Genomic DNA, 19,420 nt, shown 5'->3' on the forward strand with positions numbered 1-19,420 from the left:
TGTGTCCGGTTCGTACTCGACTGGTAGTGAACCAATAATATTATTTTTGTACTATACTCTGGACCTATCGAGAAGTGAATTAACCCTTTTATGCCCAACATTTTTCTAGCGCATTGAACTGTTGGGGTCAAGAAAGAGGAAATATTTTTTTATCAAGGTATGTGCTTTCCTTGAAGTGCTAGAAGCTGCTTAACTTTTACTCTTAGAATTTTTACAATAGTCCAATTGCTTGGAAAATATAGTCGAAAACAGTCGAAATTGATAGGATGTATCAGTTTTCAATAATTCATTTTTTACCTTTAACTTAAACTGTCACTGGCAGCACTGCTCCATAGGAATACAATCGCACTTATTGTAATATCTTTCGTTCTACGGATGATCTTCCATTTATTAGAGCTCACCTCGCAAGTACTAGTCCCAAATATAATTATTACAATATGTATACAAACACGGTTAATTCCAGCAATTTACAACAGTAGTCGACCAAACCAAGGGTTTGTGCGATGGTGCTAAAACAAACTCGTCAACATTGCTGATTATTATAATAAATTTGAGACAACCTTAAATTATTCTTTTTCAATCTTTTTCGAACGGATTTACGAACTTATTCCCTTCATTTTCAAGTGCGGTGAAAAAAGTTCAGAATTGGTTGTATTGCATCGATCAAGCTGTTTGATTACATAAACTCTCAGGCGCCAGAATTTAACAAAAACGGAACAATTCGGATTATAGTTGTTTGCAAACAGATCCATAAAACTCCCAAAAAACAACAACGAACTTTAAAGCAAAGCAAAAACCGATGAACAGATCAAGGTCAGCCGTTTGTTTACGAAGTTCAACCACCACAAATCATAGCCACCTAGGATGAACCAACACGTTGCCAGAAGTAGTTCCCTCGTAAATACTGGAACATGTTAAGTTTATATTGTAGCTAGCTGCAAATGGCGAGAACTTCTCGTGCGGTAAACTGATAACTGACTGACATATACTAGCGAATAGGGTAGGTCTGTCAAAGCGTGCCTGGTGCAAAATCAAAATCGGCCTGCTTGGCACTGCATTTGTTTGGTGCATAGCTGTATAGAGCAACGCTCAAGCTCTCACATACCTTCCACGGCGTTGCTGGTAGGTCCCATGGTGCTGCACTCACTGCGCTGCGCCAGCTGCTTTTCCTGCTACTCTGGTTCTTTGACGTAGGTAGATCGATTGATCGTGTTTCACCTTGCTTCTTAGGCTTAGTCGCCGTAGTTTCTCTTCTATACTGTTACTTCTGAACAATCAACACCCAAAAAACAAAAAAAAACACTTAAACGTACCACCAAAACGATCGCTTGGTATAAAATGAGTCGAGTAATTGCTCTGGTTTTTCCTCTCTTTCGCGGGTGCTTCAATTAGCTTCACTAACAATTTGCATTAAAGCCTTCCAACACTGCTGTTTTTGGCTAATCATTTGTTTGCCTGTTTGAATAATTGCTGTTAACGACCACCAAATGGTTGCTCTTCATTTTTATACTGCTTTCAGCAGTCTTTGCGAAGATTCTGCAAGAAATGATGCACGGGCAACAATTATTATTCGAGTATGGATACGATTATTCCACTAATTATTGCATATTCTAATCGAAAACGGTAAGCAAAGTTGCGCGGAACTGAAAAGAAGCCGAAGCAAAGCCTACTACAACTGAACTGGGCGGTGTAGCAATGGAATAAAACTTGAGATTCTCATCTTGCAGGGGCTAGATGTGACTTGATTTCTGTTGTTCCCATAGTTACCAAACTGGTTTTACATGCATGAATGATATTAATAATATCGCTTGCTCGGTAGTTGTGCGAGTCGCGAGATGTGACCGATACACGAACAACAGACCGGCGAACGAACGAACGAGATTTTCTAGCGGAATTGAAAGCTAAAAACCAATACGAGATGAACATAACAACAAAAGCAAAGTGAGAAAAAAAAACCTTGACATCTCCAGTCTCGTGTTAGCGGGGTGGGAAAGGGACAGGGACGGGGTAATATCAAAACAAGCTTTTACGCTGCGTGTATTCCAGTTTGCTGGGAATACGTGACGTCGTACGTTTCTGGGGTCAAAAGAGGTAGATTAGCCGCACTGATAGGTGATGAATGCATTGAAGGAAATGACAGTCAATTGTAAAACTTCATCGAATGCCGGTGTGATTGCATTGATCGGAAGCTTTACAGCTCACTATTGACCTGGAAGCATGAACGAAATCTTGACGACGTTTAAATTTACTACCGAAAAATTGAAACGGCGATATTTAGCATAAAATTAAAAATCACATAGCGTTACTTCTGAGAAGTTAAATCCTTAAATTTAGTTAAATTAGTAGAAATTTACAATGAAAACGGATATTACATACACCTTAAATGTATACTTGGATATAATATTAGATTTCGCCAAACCTCAAGTATTCTATAAAAGGAATTCTGAGAATAATTTTGCAAAAAGAGATTAGAAAAGAGCGAACGATGTAAACAAACTGATGATAAGACGTGAGCATACAAATGAAGGCAAATTTATCAGCAGCGTGGCAATGATTCTCAAGCGTGTACTGAATGAAAGTAAAACAAGATTTTACCAACTGAATCGTTGCAACAATAGTATAATGAATCTACGTATGCAGGTTATAAAAAAAGAGTGGCGCATCCAGTTTGGCAACCCAGTTTTGATACGGTAGTCGGTCGAAACGAGTTGTCTGTTTTATATTTATACACACATAGTTTAATTGCAAACTGCCCCACACGATCGTTCGATCCAGCATTACGTGGAATTGATCGTTCACGTTTTGCGCGAGTGATTTTGAAAACAAAATAAAAGCGAAACGCCGAAAAAAAACAACTGCTTAGCCTTGCTACTACTTCAGCTTCCTAACAGCAAACCAATACGAAACTCCGCAACAAATTAACACTAATTCTGCACCTTAATATTGATCCAATCTTGCACTGGATTGAACCGATTCTCGAGAATACTTGGCACCACAATTTGTTTTGCTTGAATAAGTCTCGCTTCTGAACCCGGCGTTTGGGACAAATCAAAAACACTGACTGAATCGTGCGATCCACGGTCACAAGATTTTGTATTGCCTTTCCTAGCCTCGAAGATTATAATCCCGTGTGCTAAATTCACGACACTTTAAAACGACACTCCGGGCGATACTAACTTGCGGTTGGTCGTAGGGAGCAAGCCAGCAAGCAAGCACAGCCAGGCAGGTCCGGATTACGAAAGTATGTATGTAAACGAATAAAGTAGTAGCGAAAACGCGCGCGCGAAGGTAAATCAACACATAACAACAAATCGCCATGTCCGTCCGTCTGTTTGTACGGCGCTGATTGTCTGTGAGAGACTTGATTCGCACGACGCCGATGATGGTAGGTATGTGTGCGGCTCTACCACATTGTGGGTGACAGGGAATGGGAAGGCGGGTGATCACTATGCAGTCACGTAACATACGCGGGTACTACATACAATTTCATGCAATGTAGTTGTGTGAAAAGCGTCAACAAGTCGCGAAGCGATGATTTGATTTTTCAACATACAAACAAACGCGAAACAACTAAAACTGTAGTTACCATCCAGTTAAAACATCGAAAGTGCCGAGCGAGAAACTTTCCGTGTTTGTTGAATGCGATGTGTGTTCTGGTGGGTGTAGTGCTCATGCGCGCTACTCGGACACCGGTTACTATGATCGGTTGGGTGTGTGGGTGTGCAATCGAAGCGGTGACGTTAGTGAACGAACGGACGGCAGGCTACAGGGAGTGCACAGTGACGCTCACGATTTTCGTGAATGGGGAAATCCCTACGCTTTGGGTTTTGCCCAACAGCTTTCCCGGTTTCGCTCTCGAACTGGATGCGACCATAGTAGAGCAAGTGTAACTGTCCTGTCTTAATCGGGAAGAGTGAGAGCGACTAATATTGATTATCTTAGGTCGCCGCCGCATGCTGCTGGGGTGGTGATCAGACTCGATGGGGGCTTGTTTGGGTGTGGAACCATGTGTGTGAGTGTCAGTTATGGTTAAGGCGCTTGGGGTTTTCCAGCGCAGGTGGTTTGACCCGAAACAGGTTCCAGGATTTGTTTTGATTATAATTTTAGAACCGTTTGAGTAGACAGATCAGGCGCAGCAATTGAGTCTGATAAAAAGTGGGAAAGTGCGATAATGGGGGGATAGTTGCGTCATTCGGAGAATGCAGACAGGTGTTTTTGCAAGTCATTAATGAGACAGGTATGTATATGGTCGCGTACCGGCACGCCGTCGGATGACCCACGTTTTCGGTTTATCAGGGAACATGGGAAACTTGGGATGAACCAATGAATGGTGGGCGATGATTGTGGATTAAGGTGTTTCCAGTGGGCAGGTGCGGATGAAAATAATTATATCAAAGATTTCATTTGACGTTTCGTGCGTTATCTCGTATTTAGTAAAAACCAGTTATAATTTATGGGTGGAGACTCCAAAAGATAAACTGGGCATTTAAGCTAGCTTTGTTATCTTGGTGATTCGCATCTCTTTGAACCATGCAAATCAAGAAGGAATTGTTCATTTATTTATTAACTTAATTTATTTTTCGATAATTCAAAGCAAAGCGCTTAAAACTAATTGTTTTAACGAAAAGATTAATATAATTGATCATTTAATTGTGTAAAATTTCTATTTATTAAGCACATAGATAAGATGAATACTGCTTAGATAGCATCATAATTTTTTTGCATTTTCCGTGCACTTTGATTTAGTTTTTGGTAAGGTGAAGAACTGCTGCGCCAAATTAGTATGTACTTCATTTGGCCTTAACTTGCTCGTATTGATATCAGAGCTGCTCAATTTCAATACGTTTGTTTGAACTTGAAGAAGGAACAAATCTCAATTCATGCCCTACTATGTTCAATTCACAGTTATTCGTTGCATTATTTATTCAAACAGCCGCACTGCTCAATAATTTTCCATTCCTTTTGAATGTCATTGACCCTGTGAATATCTCTCTACTCTACATAAAACATGTCAACATTTAACCTAAACTGGCCTCTACAGAGCAGATGACAGCGTATCCCATTTGCCAAGTTCTGTTTACCCATTTTTTTGTTTCGAAAAATGTTTTGAATCAACTTTTTTACTTTGTATCAACATTCAATCAGTTAGAGATTACTAAGTAGGGAAAATTATGAAAACTTGGAGCTAGAGTACTCAAGTGAGAGCAAGGCTCTGAAATATACAGATCGGAAAACTAGAAGTCATTAGATACAAGTATAAAACCATACGGGCTAACCTTTTGTCTTCTGTTGGCAGGAGTCGAGCTTAGGCAGCATAACTACGAATCACGCAAGTCTACCAACATGTCTCCTGATAGACAGATTTGTACCTCTTTACCGTGGGAACAGACCTAAGCTGGACTCCTGCCAACAGAAGACAAAAGTTTAGCCCGTATAGTTTTATACTTGTATCTAATGACCTCTAGTTTTTCGATCTGTATATTTCACATCCTTGCTCTCACTTGAGTACTATGGCTCTAAATTTTTATAACTTTCCCCATCCAGTAATCTCTATCTAATTGAATGTCGTTAAAAAGTAAAAACGAAAATATGACTACATTCAGTCAGTCGAAATAGTTTTGAATGAACTTTTCTGTAAATCGTCGAGGTAAGTAAACCACTTTGCATCATTCCGCGGATGGATCTATATTTTACTTTTACATCAAAATGGGAAAGTGCACCAAGATAAAAATTGCGCGGCATTCGAGAGATCCATTACAAATGAGTATAAATCGGATACACAACGGAATAACAAGGTATGCAGCATACAAGAAATACGGCATTCTCATCTCCACGGACCGAAAAAATTTAAAAAAATATGCAAGCCGCTCAACGGCGAAATTTAAAAATGCAGCGTGATTATGAAAAAGGCACGCGAACACAAGAGAGAAGAAACAGAAGAATAAAAGAAGAACGCGGATTGAGAAAGATAAAAATGTAATTAATTACACAATTAAAAATGCCAAAGATCAACTCACAAAACGGAAAAATGTATTGGTGTACAACAAATTCACTCGAACATCGTCCGTGGTTAATTCCATGACCGCTCCTTGTTAGGAACTCTTAGATATTTCTAAAAAGATATACATTGTAACTTTGTATACGGAAAAATATTGTTCCCAAGATCGGGATGAATTCTGGAACAGTCACATTTTTACGTTACGAAAACAGGACCATGAACAAAAATTATGTGTTTTGTAATTATGTTTAATTTCGCTTCAGTAACGCCTGCATAACGCTTCAATTAGTGGAGATATTTCTTATCATTTCGTAAATTTCTATCGTCGTTTGCACTATGTCAGTGCTAAATAGATTTTCGGTACGTGAACTACACACCTAGAAAAAATAGTGTAAATTTACGTCTCCTGACCCTGACATATACGAGCATCAAAAATGACTTAGTTTTACGTTTGATTTTAATTTTACATGACGTTTAATTTCGTAAATCATGTAATTTTACTCCACATACAGCGTTTGTTCTGAATGGTAGGAAGTGTAATTTTATGTCATTGCGCATGTAAAGTATACGTTTCATGTAAAATTAAACGGAACACGGTAATGTTCTGTCATATCGTAAATTACGGTTTGTTGAATTGTGTCATGTTTGCAATTACGTCAACGATAAAATTCAGATTTTTTGGTGTGTAGTTTGCAACTTTATGAACAATATTCGAAAAGCTAAACGTTGACTGGTGATTTTTTTCATAGATTTAGGAATCTTTCCACACGACGTGAACTAATTCATGATTTACATCTTGAACATGATTTAGTTTTCGTGGTTATGAATTAGTTCACAAATTCAAAACGTACTTTCCCGTGAACTATTTCACGAAACTCGTAATATTATTCATGAATCCTTTCAATAATCGTGTTTCCTAGAACATTAGTTATATCTCACTATTCGTGTTCATGAAATTGGTCACAAAATCATGGAATGTTATTCGTGAAAACATCAACTAATTCATGATTCCTAGTATAATATTCGCGACTAACCATGCGTGAGCCTGAAATAGTTCACAAAATCATATAATATTGTTCATGTATTCACGAACTAGTTCATGATTACTAGTACATGATTTACGATCTATCTTGAGTGCTTGTGATATTTAGAAGATATTCCTAATCAATTTCAATTTCATGCAACTCTGTCTTGAAATTTTCACAAAATTTGGATTTTTTCATGAAATATCATATAGCTCCTTGCAACTAGTAATAAGTGCGAGTAGCACTATTAGAACATCGTTATTCATTCGAAAAAGGTTAAATTTGATGTTCGAACAAAAAACAAAAACTGCGCAAGGCACTAAATTCATTATGGAACCACAAATCATGTTCGTGAACAGAAATTACATGACTAAAATATCAAAAATTACGACTAAGATCCTGAAATCATGAACATAAATCACACTACTCTGCTAGAAAAATCCGACGCCAAACTCATGAATACGGTAGCATGGTAAGAAATTACGAAAATCGTGGCAAAGTTTCTGAATTCATGAACATCGTTGAACTGCCGGTTCTTTTAGTTGATAAAGTTTATATAAACCAGCCCGAGCGCAGAAAATTCTCAAGGGGAGGGGGGTTGATTTGTCAACGTTTATTTTAAATGAAACGTACAGAAACCCTCAAACTTTGAAGACTTTTTCAGAGGCCTAAATCTAGCCTTGTGAACCAAACGACTCATTGGGTAAATGTTTGTTATCGAGAAGGAGTCATCAAAAGACACCGCTTCATAGTGGTTGGAAGCCCTAAAAACGTGAACTTAATTCACTAGAAGCCAAACCATCGAATATATTCACAGGGTACCTGTGGAAGAATTGTTCGCATAAATATTCCCCACAACCTGATAAAAATTAAAATTAGGCATGAATTACTACGATCAAACTAAAAAAAACTTTTTATACTGACGAGGTAGAAAGTTGGTGTCTTAGACAAAGTTTTTGAAATGCTCGTAATGAAGAATTTTTTTGAACTACTTGAACTTGTAGTACTTAAGGTTATCAATTTATAAAGCGTTTTCTATGGCAGCACCCTTAAATTTAATGTTTTAATACAACTTTTTCCACTGTGACTTTTCGTGCAAACCATGTTCCAAACATTGTTGAAGACTGTAAGTAAAAATACTCATTCGTTTCAAAGTTATTGAAGATTTTAACACTTTTTACCGTTAATTTCGAAAAATTTAACGAAAAAATCCGAAAAAAAAATTTTTGTTCATTTTATATGGAAAAAGTAAATAAACATTACAAAGTGAGCTTATCCTATTCATAGGACTCTAGAGTGCCAAGCATCAAACCTTCTTACCTTTATTATGGGTAGTCTGTACTTTGAAAATAGTGCCTGCTCGTTCATTTTGGTTAGCACCTTTCTCTCAAATACGTAGTTGAAGTTGGTGTAAAAAAATAACTGTAAAACGAATGATTATTTTTACAAGAGGTGTGCTCCGCGCCGTCGATTTTAGGAAAAAAAAATTACATGCAGTCTTCAACAAAATTTTTACATGCAATCTTCAATAATAATTTAATTTTTACATGCAGTCTTCAACAATATTATGTGGTTTTAATTCCTCAACATTTACCTGGAACATCGTTTGCACGAAAAGTCACAGTGAAAACAGTTATATTAAAAAACTAAATTTAAGGGGGTTGCATTAGATAATGATTTATAAATCGATAACCTTAAGTTCTACAAGTTCAAGTTATTCAACAAAATTCTTCATTATAAGCATTTCTAAAACTTTGTCGAAGACACTAACTTTCTACCTTGTCAGTATAAAAAGTTAATTTTTCTAGTTCAATCGTAGTAAGCCATGCCTAATTTTAATTTTCATCAGATTATGGGGAATATTTATATGAACAATTCCACCAAAGACACCCTATGAATATATTCGATGGTTTGGCCTCTAGTGAATTAAGTTCACGTTTTGCCTTTCCCATATTAAAGAAAGGCTATGCAATCACTGTAAAAATCGACTTTTTAACCGAGGGCCGAGTGTCATACACCATTCGATTCAGTTTGTCGAGATCGGCAAATGTCTGTGTGTGTATGTATGTGTGTGTAAGTGTGTGTATGTGTGTGTCATTTAAACTCACACAATTTTCTCAGAGATGGCTGAACCGATTTTCGCAAACTTAGTTTCATCTGAAAGGTATAACGCTCCCGCTGCTATTGATTTTTAGTTGATCCGACTACCGGTTCCGGAGTTACGGGTTGAAGAGTGCGGTCACACAGCAAATTCCCATATAAACTGGTACCACCATGATGTTCAAATGAATTAAAACATATTAAAATTGATGTAACATTACTCTAGTTTGCGTGTCTGGATCACTAATGATAAATCAAAGCAGCTTTGACCACATCGGCCACCTACGACGGTTCATGACGCCCCCAGGGAACCCGCCAAGTTCCTAATCTAATATCACACCCATTCCCCAACGAATTCTCTACCGATTTTTACAAGCTTGATTTCAAATAAAAGATACAGTAATACCATTGACTGCTGCTGAATTTCATTCGGTTCTGACTCTTGCTTCCGGAGTTACAGTGGTGTTAGTAAGGATACACTGGAATTTCCCATATAAATCGGTACAATCGTAATACCTCAGAGGCTAAAATGGTCACCAAATTACTTCTAATCGCAGATCTAGATCACTGATTGCCAATCAAACATTCTTTGAATATATTGTCTACTATAGACGATTCCGGAAGTCCGGAATTCTGGGCATATTCCACAATTCGGTGATGACTGAACCGATTTTCTCAAACCAAGTCTCAAATGGAATGCAAAATATGCAGTTGAGTATCGCGTCGCCGCCCCTCCCCCCCGCCTTGCCCTTACACCTTCCTCCTTCATCACTCCCCTCCTCTTGGACCACCCTCACGCCCGCATTTCCTTCATCCACCCCGTATACCGAAATAAGATGAAGGATTTCTAACGCATCCTCCACTCCCACTCTACTAAACCCCCATTCCCTCCACTTTCTTCAAACCCATTCCACCAACCTTTCCAAATTATAATCACATGAAGATAACATTGAACTCATGCTTATTAAGCTAATTAAATATTATTCTTTTGCCTTTCTTATATAGAAAGGTTATGCAAATGCTCCAAAAACCGACTTTCTAACCGAGGCCCGGAGGGCCGTGTCTCATATAACATTCGACTCAGTTCGCCGAGATCGCAAAATATCGGTGTGAATGTATGTGTGTATGTAAGTATGTATGTGTGTATGTATGTATGTATGTATGTATGTATGTATGTATGTATGTATGTATGTATGTGTGTGTATGTGCGGATTTGTTAACAAAATGTACACATCAGTTTCTCGGAGATGGCTGAACCGATTTTACAAACTAAGATTCAAATGAAAGTTATCATATTCCCATAGGTTGCTATTGAATTTCATTTTCAACCGACATCTTGTTCCGGATTACGAGTTGAAGAGTATGGTTACAAAACAAAATTTGTTGATTTGTCCACATCGGTTTCTCGGAATTTTCTGAACCGATTTTGACAAACTTAATTTTAAATGAAAGGTCCATCAGCTGCTGTTGAATTTTGTGTGGATCCGAGTTCTGGTTCCTGAATTACAGGTTGATACGTACGATCACGCAGCAAATCCCGATTCTAACGAATTCTGCGATGAATGTGAAAAGCTGAATTTTTTCCAAAATGTAAACACAACTGTTGAATTTGTAAATCTAGGTCCCCAACAGTCATTCAAAGTCTCTTTGGCCACACTGGCCACCATCGACGGATCCGGAAGCATTCAAATTCAGAATAACGGTTATATTGGTTTCTCGAAAATGGCTAGACCGATTTGATCAACTTAGTCTCAAATGAAAGGTGTTGCGTCCCCGGAAACTGATATTAAATTCCATCTCCATCCGACTTCCGGCTCCGGAGTTACGGGTTGTGGAGTGCGATCACATAGAAAACTCCGATTAAAACCGATACCGCGATGAATGCAAAAACGTTCTCTTATATATACTTACCAAGTGTAATAAGAATGAAAGACATTTCCATAATGTTATATTGTACGAACCAGCTATTAAATCATAGTTTGGAGAAATGAGAAAGGCACAATTGCACCTCTAGGTGGATTAAAACAGGTTTTTGACACTTCCGACCACTGTGCGCAGCCTGGTTCGTGGTGGATTCGGATTGGTTTGTAGTAGTTGTTAAGCCAACCGACTAAACCTCTTCTATTTCGCAATCCTCATCCATCCGGGGCAACCGTTAAGTACTGCTTTAGTAGGGATTGTGTTCTTGCTTATTTTGTTTTGTGTTAATCGTCATATTTATATCCATGACTACTTTTCCTTATTTGCTGTTTAACCTTCGCGATATATCTGACCTGCTCAGGTCTGCTGCAAATATCGTCACCTGTTGAGACATGAACCGATCCGGAGGTGTCGACCATAAGGATTTACATCTGTTTACAACTACCTTCGCCGGGCTTCTTATTCTTCTTGATGATAGCCGTTCCTATTTATCTGCTAGCTGTTGTTCAGAACTTCTCGGCGGCGGTATTTCACAATATACCGATGCCCATTTTCGCGATCCATTTCGCTGTCACTCCAACGGAATAATCATCGGCGGTAAAATTTCTCTAGACAACGATATCCCGATTTTCTCCAACTTCGTGTTTTTCCTTAGCTGCCGTTGCTAGCCCGCTGATCGACATCTGCTGTCTGCTCACTACTGTTGCTAATATCGAAGCTTGTCGAAACGTGAACCGATCCTTCAGAGAAGTCGTCCAACTTGACATACATCCCTTTTCAGCCACCTTCGCAAAGTTGCGTCCTTGGTTTCTTCATTGACTTGTCTCTAGAGTGACCGAACTCAAATGACATTTTATGTGTCAAAATGGTTTGCAGTATATTTGTTTCCTGAACAGGAAGTTGATAAATTTTCAAAAGTAATTCAAAACACTCCCGGGGGGGGGGGGGGGGTTGAACCCTTTAACCCTCCCCCCTTTCGCCCGGACCTAACCAATGTATCACCAACTTATGAAAAGAATCAAAACAAAAACGAAATATGACCAGGGAACAACCAGAGTAACCCAACCAAACATACGAATGTAACACCATGTATATTTTTGGCGCGAACTAGTTTTTCGAAATCACTAATAGCTTCATGAATACGAGGTTTATTATTCATACTTTCAGGAACTTTGTCAGGATTATCGTAAATGATCAGTTCACGAAACCGTGATTTTGTTATGAATTTATGAACGGGTTTTTAGTATTGAAAATGCTTTACTTCACTATATGGGGCAGGCACTAGGTGTAAAACTAAAATTTAAAATCCGTTCCGCGTCACGAAAATGTGGCATAATTTTTAACGATTTTAGCGCTGTTAATTGTTGATAGATTTGCGTCATTTATATACCAATCGATTCAGAGAAGTCCAACTTAAAAAGGATTGCAACTTTAAATTGGTAATTCAACTGTACACTATTGAAAAATCCTTATTATTGTAAATCCATTGAGAAAATGTAAGAAAACAGACAAAGTTTTCACTTACGTTTTGATTATTGTTGATGAATTTTCGTGATTCGAATAACAATCGATTCAGAATTGCCAGTAAAAAAATGTTATCAAATTTAACTGTGCATTTTATTAGCACACTATTAAAAAATCCTCAAATCTGCAAAAAATAGGGAAAACATATTCAATTTTCACAAATTTGCGCAACACTTTCCCTAACCCAGACCTCATCTCGACACTCATAAACGTCTTTCACATTTCATCGCTTGATATAAAAGGAATGTTGCTAATAGAACGAGGTAGGTTATCGCTACTGCTGGTGGTAGGATATCTGTTATATCATTCATTTGATACGAGCCACGAAAGTGTGTACGTGTGTGTAGCAGAAGTGAATCGCCGGCAAGGTTCCAATCGCTTCAAATGATTCTCGTCCCGTATCACAAAACATTGTTATCAACAAACCGTCCTTATTAGGACGAATACATAATGGAAAAAGAATTCAATTAGAAAATTCCTTTTATCAACTTGTATTAAGTTTGCGCTTGTTAATTCTGTAGCATTGTCAATGAATCATAATACAAACAAAATCTTCAAGGAAATCAGTGAATGTGGCAACCCTGCCACTTGTTACCGTTGACACCTGAACAATGTCTCAGATCCACATTGATAGCATTCATATTTTTGATAGTATAATTAATAAATTTATAATTTTGTTATCTTTCTAACAAAAAAAAACTATTAATTAAAAATATAGAATTTAAGATTTTTTTCTAAAGTTGTCCACCCCTGATAACAATCAATTCTACTATCATCCCACCGACAATGATTGTGTAAACCTAGATGAACGGGCAAAATTATTCGCACCGCAGAACCGCTGTTTCCGAATTTGGCAAAGGACGAAAAGAGAGAGAGAGAGAGAGAGAGAGAGAGAGAGAGAGAGAGAGAGAGAGAGAGAGAGAGAGAGAGAGAGAGAGGGAAGGAGAGGAAAGGTGATTAAAACTGGGAGTCGTTGGAAGCCTGCGTAAAGAGATGGACGTAGACAGTCGGTATCGCGAGTAAAAGAAGTTAACCCCGAAAATCGTGAGATACCGGTGGAAAATTTCGACAAGAGGACCATAACGACTGTGGTGAAAATTTATTGTGTCTCGGAAGTAAGTCTCCGTTCCTTCGAAGCCAGAGCCAACTTAGTAGACAGCGGGGTTCGAAGGAGGTTACCCTGCACCACCACGTGTGTTACGTCACATCTGCACCTCCGATCGCTGATAAGGATCCAACGATTAATACTTCTGCTGACAACCGAAGTTTATCTGGCCGGTCCGTGTCAGCAACGAAGAGAACACCTAGTCGTCAAAGGCGGTGCTGGTGGCCGGTAAGACATACGATATCGCCGTGCCACACGCTTTTGCTGAGTGCGGGAACGGACGTTTATGAGGTTCGGGTCCAGCACCGATACCAATGAGTTCCCCCGGCGTCTGCGAGCACCGTGGATAGAGCAACCGTTAATCAGCACCGGTGTTCGTCATGTAAGACTATTAAATATATAGGTTAAAATGTATTTCTCTTGTTTTGTATAACTTTTTCACTGAGCCTTATATCTGTCTTAAATGTCGATCTGTTTCTTTCGTCAGAAGTGCTATCAGGTAAGTCAAGGTTGTGAGTCTTCCCTTGAGCAGTGTGAAAGCCGACCCTGGGTGAAATAAAACCCGATTGAGCTAATCGCATGTTACACACTAAGCGAAAGCCACACCAAAAAGAATGATGAATATATTTTTATTTGTCGTACAAAAGGATGGTCTTCGATCTACACCAAAAAGTTCTTAAAAGAGATCACCTTGTTTCACAAAGTGCTCATTTGACATGAGCGGCGAAAAAGGAATATTCGTGTGTGTGTATGCAACAGAAGCGAATCGTCGGCAAGCTTCGAATCGTATCAAAGGATTCGCGCTCAATATGACGAAACATAATTATCAGCAAGCCGTTCTTATAAGGACGAATACATAATGGAAAAAAAATCAATTAGAAAATTCCTTTTATTAATTTGTATGTAGTTGTTAATTCTGTACCTTTTACAGTGAATCATAATATAAACAAATATTCACACATGATGCAAAAATCCCTTTTATTAGCTTGTCTTAAATATGTGCTTGTTAATAATCAATTCTGTATCTTTACCAGTAAACAATGTCATTAAAAGTAACAACGTAATGTTTGTGTGCCCTGAAAAATAATGCGATATTGATGCGATGATGGTTTTCTATTGACAAGGGACAAAAAATGGCAACCATATAATAGATGGATAGCTAATCACTTTTCACAAAAACTGTAATAAATTTAGTTGCCGTTCAATCGAATACCTGTCAACAGCATTAAAATCAAGGAAAATTTCTTCGACTCCTTTGACACAAAAGAGGATTTTAGCAATAAACAACATAGGAATCATGTGATACACCATATCAACTTGCCCCAAACTTGAGTGTACTAATTTGCCCCAGGCCTATACATGTTTGCGATAAGGGTCCGCCTAAAGGGACATATGGAGCATTTTCGAGAGGGCTCCGTTGCATACACCCTACGCCATTAGGATGTTCTGATACACCTGGATCGGAATCGACCCCCCCGCCCCCTCCCCAGATTTTCAATAAAAGATATGTTGACTGTATTAACATACTCCGTGTATCAATCTGCTCCAATCTCCTCTTAAATTTTCCCAAAAATACAATTTTAAGGATTGCTTTATCTCGCCCAAAATATTGACCAAATGCTAATGCTTCTTTATAAAAATTAAGTAAAATTAGGAAAACGTTTAACAAACTCGCAAATAACTCTAACAGGTGGTTTAGTTTTGTCAAAGACTGTCGAATTTCTAGAGTTTCGCGATTTGATATATGTATAGTGAGCGTTAAGAAAATAAATGTAAGATCTGACGGTAAATAGCCCAACACCCACATAGCACGCAGCCATCCATAATATGCTGTTTCCACTACCCACCACTGCCAGCACATATCGAAGAAAGTAGGTATTTCTATTCCATCATGAGGTAGAATATTTTATAGAGGTGAAAATGGAGCTTAGGATTACGGAAGTCACCTCTTTAGTAGCAGCACATATCAGCAGAAACATTTTTTTGTAGAACAAACAAGGTTGGAAGTGACAGCGTTGGAATTAAGATTCCCGTGTATATGGAAAATGAAAATATAGAGGCAAGGACACATAAGCTATCAACGTATACCCCCATGAATCAACTGCAAGCAATACTATGTTCCATGATTGGTAGAGTCCTACGTGCAAGTACTGTAATCAGATGGTACACCATGAGCAACCTTGTATGGATGATAATAAGCAGAATGTATCGTAAGTGCAAACTGCAAGGAAGAACATCTAATCGTGAGCACAGCATTACCGATTAGGGGCCATTCATAAATGACGTAGCATTTTGGGGGGGGTAGGGAGGGTATACTAAATTTGTGACGAATTGTGACGAGGGGGAGGGTAGGGTCAAAAGTTGTGCGACCTAGCATTAAGTTTAAAACCCATTGTTTACAGACAACAATTTAAAGATACTCCATTCCCAAGAGAAATGAATTTAAATTCAAACAAGTTACTTTTGATGCGGTTTTTCATGAGGTATATTACGATTCGCGGAATTACAAGTTCGCAAAAATACGAAAAGATTTTGTATGCGGATTTAACTTGCTACATTAGTTAGTTAATGTTACTAACTAGTAGACTTAGTTTGGAAGCTGAATTAAATTTTCACTTCGGATTCGACCAAACAAAATTTAGTAATTTAGATGAACGTATGCTACTTAGAATCATTGGCAGCTGCAGGATTGTGAACTGAGAGAACTTCATGCTCCCCTTGACATATAAAATTCAAAACAAAACTATCAACACTATATTTGTCATGAAATGGGCTTATTTTGCCCGCGATTTGCTCTTATAATGAAAATGTTGATAAAAATCGTCAAACATTTTGAAAGGACATGTATTTAAAATAATTGAAAAACACATGTAACTTATTTTCATCCCTGGCCGCTTTGCATGGGACTAGGGGGAGCGGTTAGGTAAATACTACGTTATTTACGAGGGGGAGGTTAGAATTTTGTGAGTCACAAAATTCCAACCCAGTGACAACTTGACAGATAGTGTTTCATATATGTACCACCGATTTGATTGTGGCGCTAGTATGCCTTGTCTGTACGAGTACCACGAACAACAAAAAGAAAAAGTTTCAAGAGAAAAGCGTCTTTCGTTACGTGTGTTATGAACGCCGTCAATGTGGCTAGAACGACATTTAGAAAAAGCGTAGTCCAAAATGTGGATAAAGAAAACTATTAATAGAGAATAAATTTATTACTAACTGGAAACCGTCAGCAAAGTTTTACATAAATCTTATTATAAATTTAGCTGGAAGTTGCTGTATTTAGCAACCGGCTCTTTTCCTTCCTAAAAATGGTTTGTTTTTCTTGTTGTGTAAAGTTTGTAATCGGTAAGTCATTGGTCCTTTTTCCTCGAGAAATATAAATGAAACATTTTGGCCAATGAAAGTAAATCACCAAGCTTAACAATTCGTGAACATCATCTTGTTTCAAGTTCATTAAAAATGTCAAGAATTCTAGTATTATGATCGGAAAATAAACAATATATGTACGATTTTCTACACATTTTGCACAATTGCTTTTGAATAGAATTTGTGTGCTTTTATTAGAATTCTGGCAGCAAATCAGTAGTGCTCAGGTTCAGCAAGAATGCTGCCAGGAATGTACAATTTTGTTCGACTCCTGCCAGAGTTTTGTTCGACTTTTGCAATAATTCTGTCCAGAAGAAATTGCGATGGTTTTGGTACGGATCTCTTCAGAATTATTCTGGCATTTTACTCGGCTCCTGTCTGATAGAAACCTAACGGAACGGCATCTACCGGAGGATTTCATATCTGGAGAGATGTTGATTCGATCCGGAAGATTTTCGGAAATTCCAATTCCATCTTCTTGTATTTCCAAAAATTGATTCATTTTATTTTGGATTTTTAAATTCAAAACGGAATCTATGTTTCTGTTTAGGCATGGTGGAATAAATATTTTTACACATATGGAAAATAGTAAATGGGATGCGCCTTTTTCAAATTTTGCTTTATTCGAGCCGCCATGACATCACCAAATCACCACAAAATTTTCTTATGAGTTCAATATATGGGAGCTGTCAAGTTGTCCCCGGGTTGCAAAATTCTAACACAAATGACGTAGCTTTTTTCGGCGATATTTGACCCCTCCCTCCCCTCGTAGCATTTGGTCACAAATTGTCTATAGGCAGAATAGTTCTGTAAAAAAACGTGTCGCCATGAACCAATCTTCCGTTCAGTCTGATCTGGAAAAGCCGGAAGACGCAGTCTAATTTTGAAACGAAAATTCTCGTTGAGTTTCAAAAAACAAAGGGTGGCCAGTTGTTTATGATTTAATGACAGAAATAGAGAGTAAGAGGAATATTGCTACGGTTTGTGGGACGGTGGGTTTGTTCATTATCAGTCTTTTGCCTAAAAATTGGTCCCTTCAATTTGGCGACCAGCTTAAGATGATGTTCAGTTCATTCCTTTCCAAAAGAATTGAGAATTACTTTGAAAAGGAACTCCCTTTCATTCATTCTCTTTGAAGAACTAGTTCTCCTGAACCGTTTGCGAACCCATTGCTCATCTCTATGAACGATGATGAAATTTATGTGAATGATAAGACAAATATATAAAAGTGAATGTTCCCCAAGATGCAGTAGGCGACCAAAAAAGTGTTTTCCCGCCGCGAAAGAAGCGCTCAAGAAAATTGCGTGTACGAAATCCGACGAACACTCAAGAAGATTTGGCTTTATTTCTCGTTACATGTTGTAAATATATAAAAGACCCACGGCTCCACTAAATCATCGCAATAAGCCGTGCCGAGTAAAAAATAGCGGCTTGATACAAGAACGGTGTAATTAACTTCACAATTCACCACGTCTTATATATCAACCGTGTTGAGAATTAATTTCCAAAATTCGACGCTTTTTAGTTTACTTATTTTCTAAATCATACATAAGAAATATTTTGCCAGAAAGGCGTGCCCCCACTATGTCAGCTGCCTATGAGCACAGGCAAAGTCGTCGGGGATGGATCCAGGTCCGACAACGGAGTGACATCATCCGGTATGGACATCATATTTAAAAGCTGTGGTTGCTGCTGGGCATGTTGCGAGATCACGTAATTCTAGGACGGCTGTTGCTTTTAACGGTTACTATCGGCCAATTTTATCACTTTCAACAATTTTAACCATCGAATTTTTGTCCTCGAGTCTGCACTGGTATTCAGTGGCCTCTTCGTTTCTACAATAATTGTAATGCTCACAAAGGAAATATAATTAAATAAAGTTATTCTAACTTGGAAACCATCTAAGGAATTTAATGGAATCTAGTCTATCTTGTGCATTGTGTAGTTGGAGTTTTGACGAAGTATAGTATAGTTGCAATATTGCGCGGAAAATACGCTTGTATTGTACACTAAGAGTCAGCTGCGAAGTCTGTCTAAACAGAAGGTAGCCTCCCTTTTCCGTGAGATATGTTGGTAGACCCAAGCGATTCGTAGTAACGGTGCCTAAGCTCGATTCCTACCAGCAGAAGATAAAAGATTGGTCCACAAGGTTTTACGCTTGTTCCAAATGACCCTGCCACTTCTAGTTTTCTGATCTGTATATTTCAAATCACTGCTCTCACTTATGGCCAGAGATGTCTGATTTGAAGATTTGTCTTCATTTGGAAGACATTTAAAATGTTGTGAAGATGAGTTTTTTATTTTGAAGATATTTTTTTCGGATGTCTAACTGATTTTTGGAAGAATTCTGGCTCAAAACCAATAACCGATTCAGAATCC

The 19,420-nt window shown here is 38.1% G+C and overlaps 1 protein-coding gene across 4 annotated transcripts in view; it reads right to left on the reverse strand.

The window, feature by feature from the left end:
* Nucleotides 1–19,420, reverse strand: part of LOC131678279 (embryonic polarity protein dorsal) — a 163,830-nt gene that overhangs the window by 140,380 nt on the left and 4,030 nt on the right. Inside the window, exons 1-2 of one of the 4 annotated variants that reach the window (XM_058958311.1) lie at nucleotides 2,937–3,178; nucleotides 1,106–1,536 (exon numbers count right to left, since the gene is read on the reverse strand). The exons of 2 other annotated variants lie outside the window; for them this stretch is intronic. In XM_058958311.1, the coding sequence (XP_058814294.1) occupies nucleotides 1,106–1,133 (28 nt within the window). In that variant the 5' untranslated portion in view covers nucleotides 1,134–1,536; nucleotides 2,937–3,178. Of the gene's footprint in view, nucleotides 1–1,105; nucleotides 1,537–2,936; nucleotides 3,179–19,420 lie in introns of those variants that run through there. One more of the 4 variants, XM_058958312.1, reaches the window with a different exon arrangement.

The sequence above is a fragment of the Topomyia yanbarensis genome, chromosome 2 (assembly GCF_030247195.1).
Source record: "Topomyia yanbarensis strain Yona2022 chromosome 2, ASM3024719v1, whole genome shotgun sequence".
Lineage (NCBI taxonomy): Eukaryota > Metazoa > Arthropoda > Insecta > Diptera > Culicidae > Topomyia > Topomyia yanbarensis.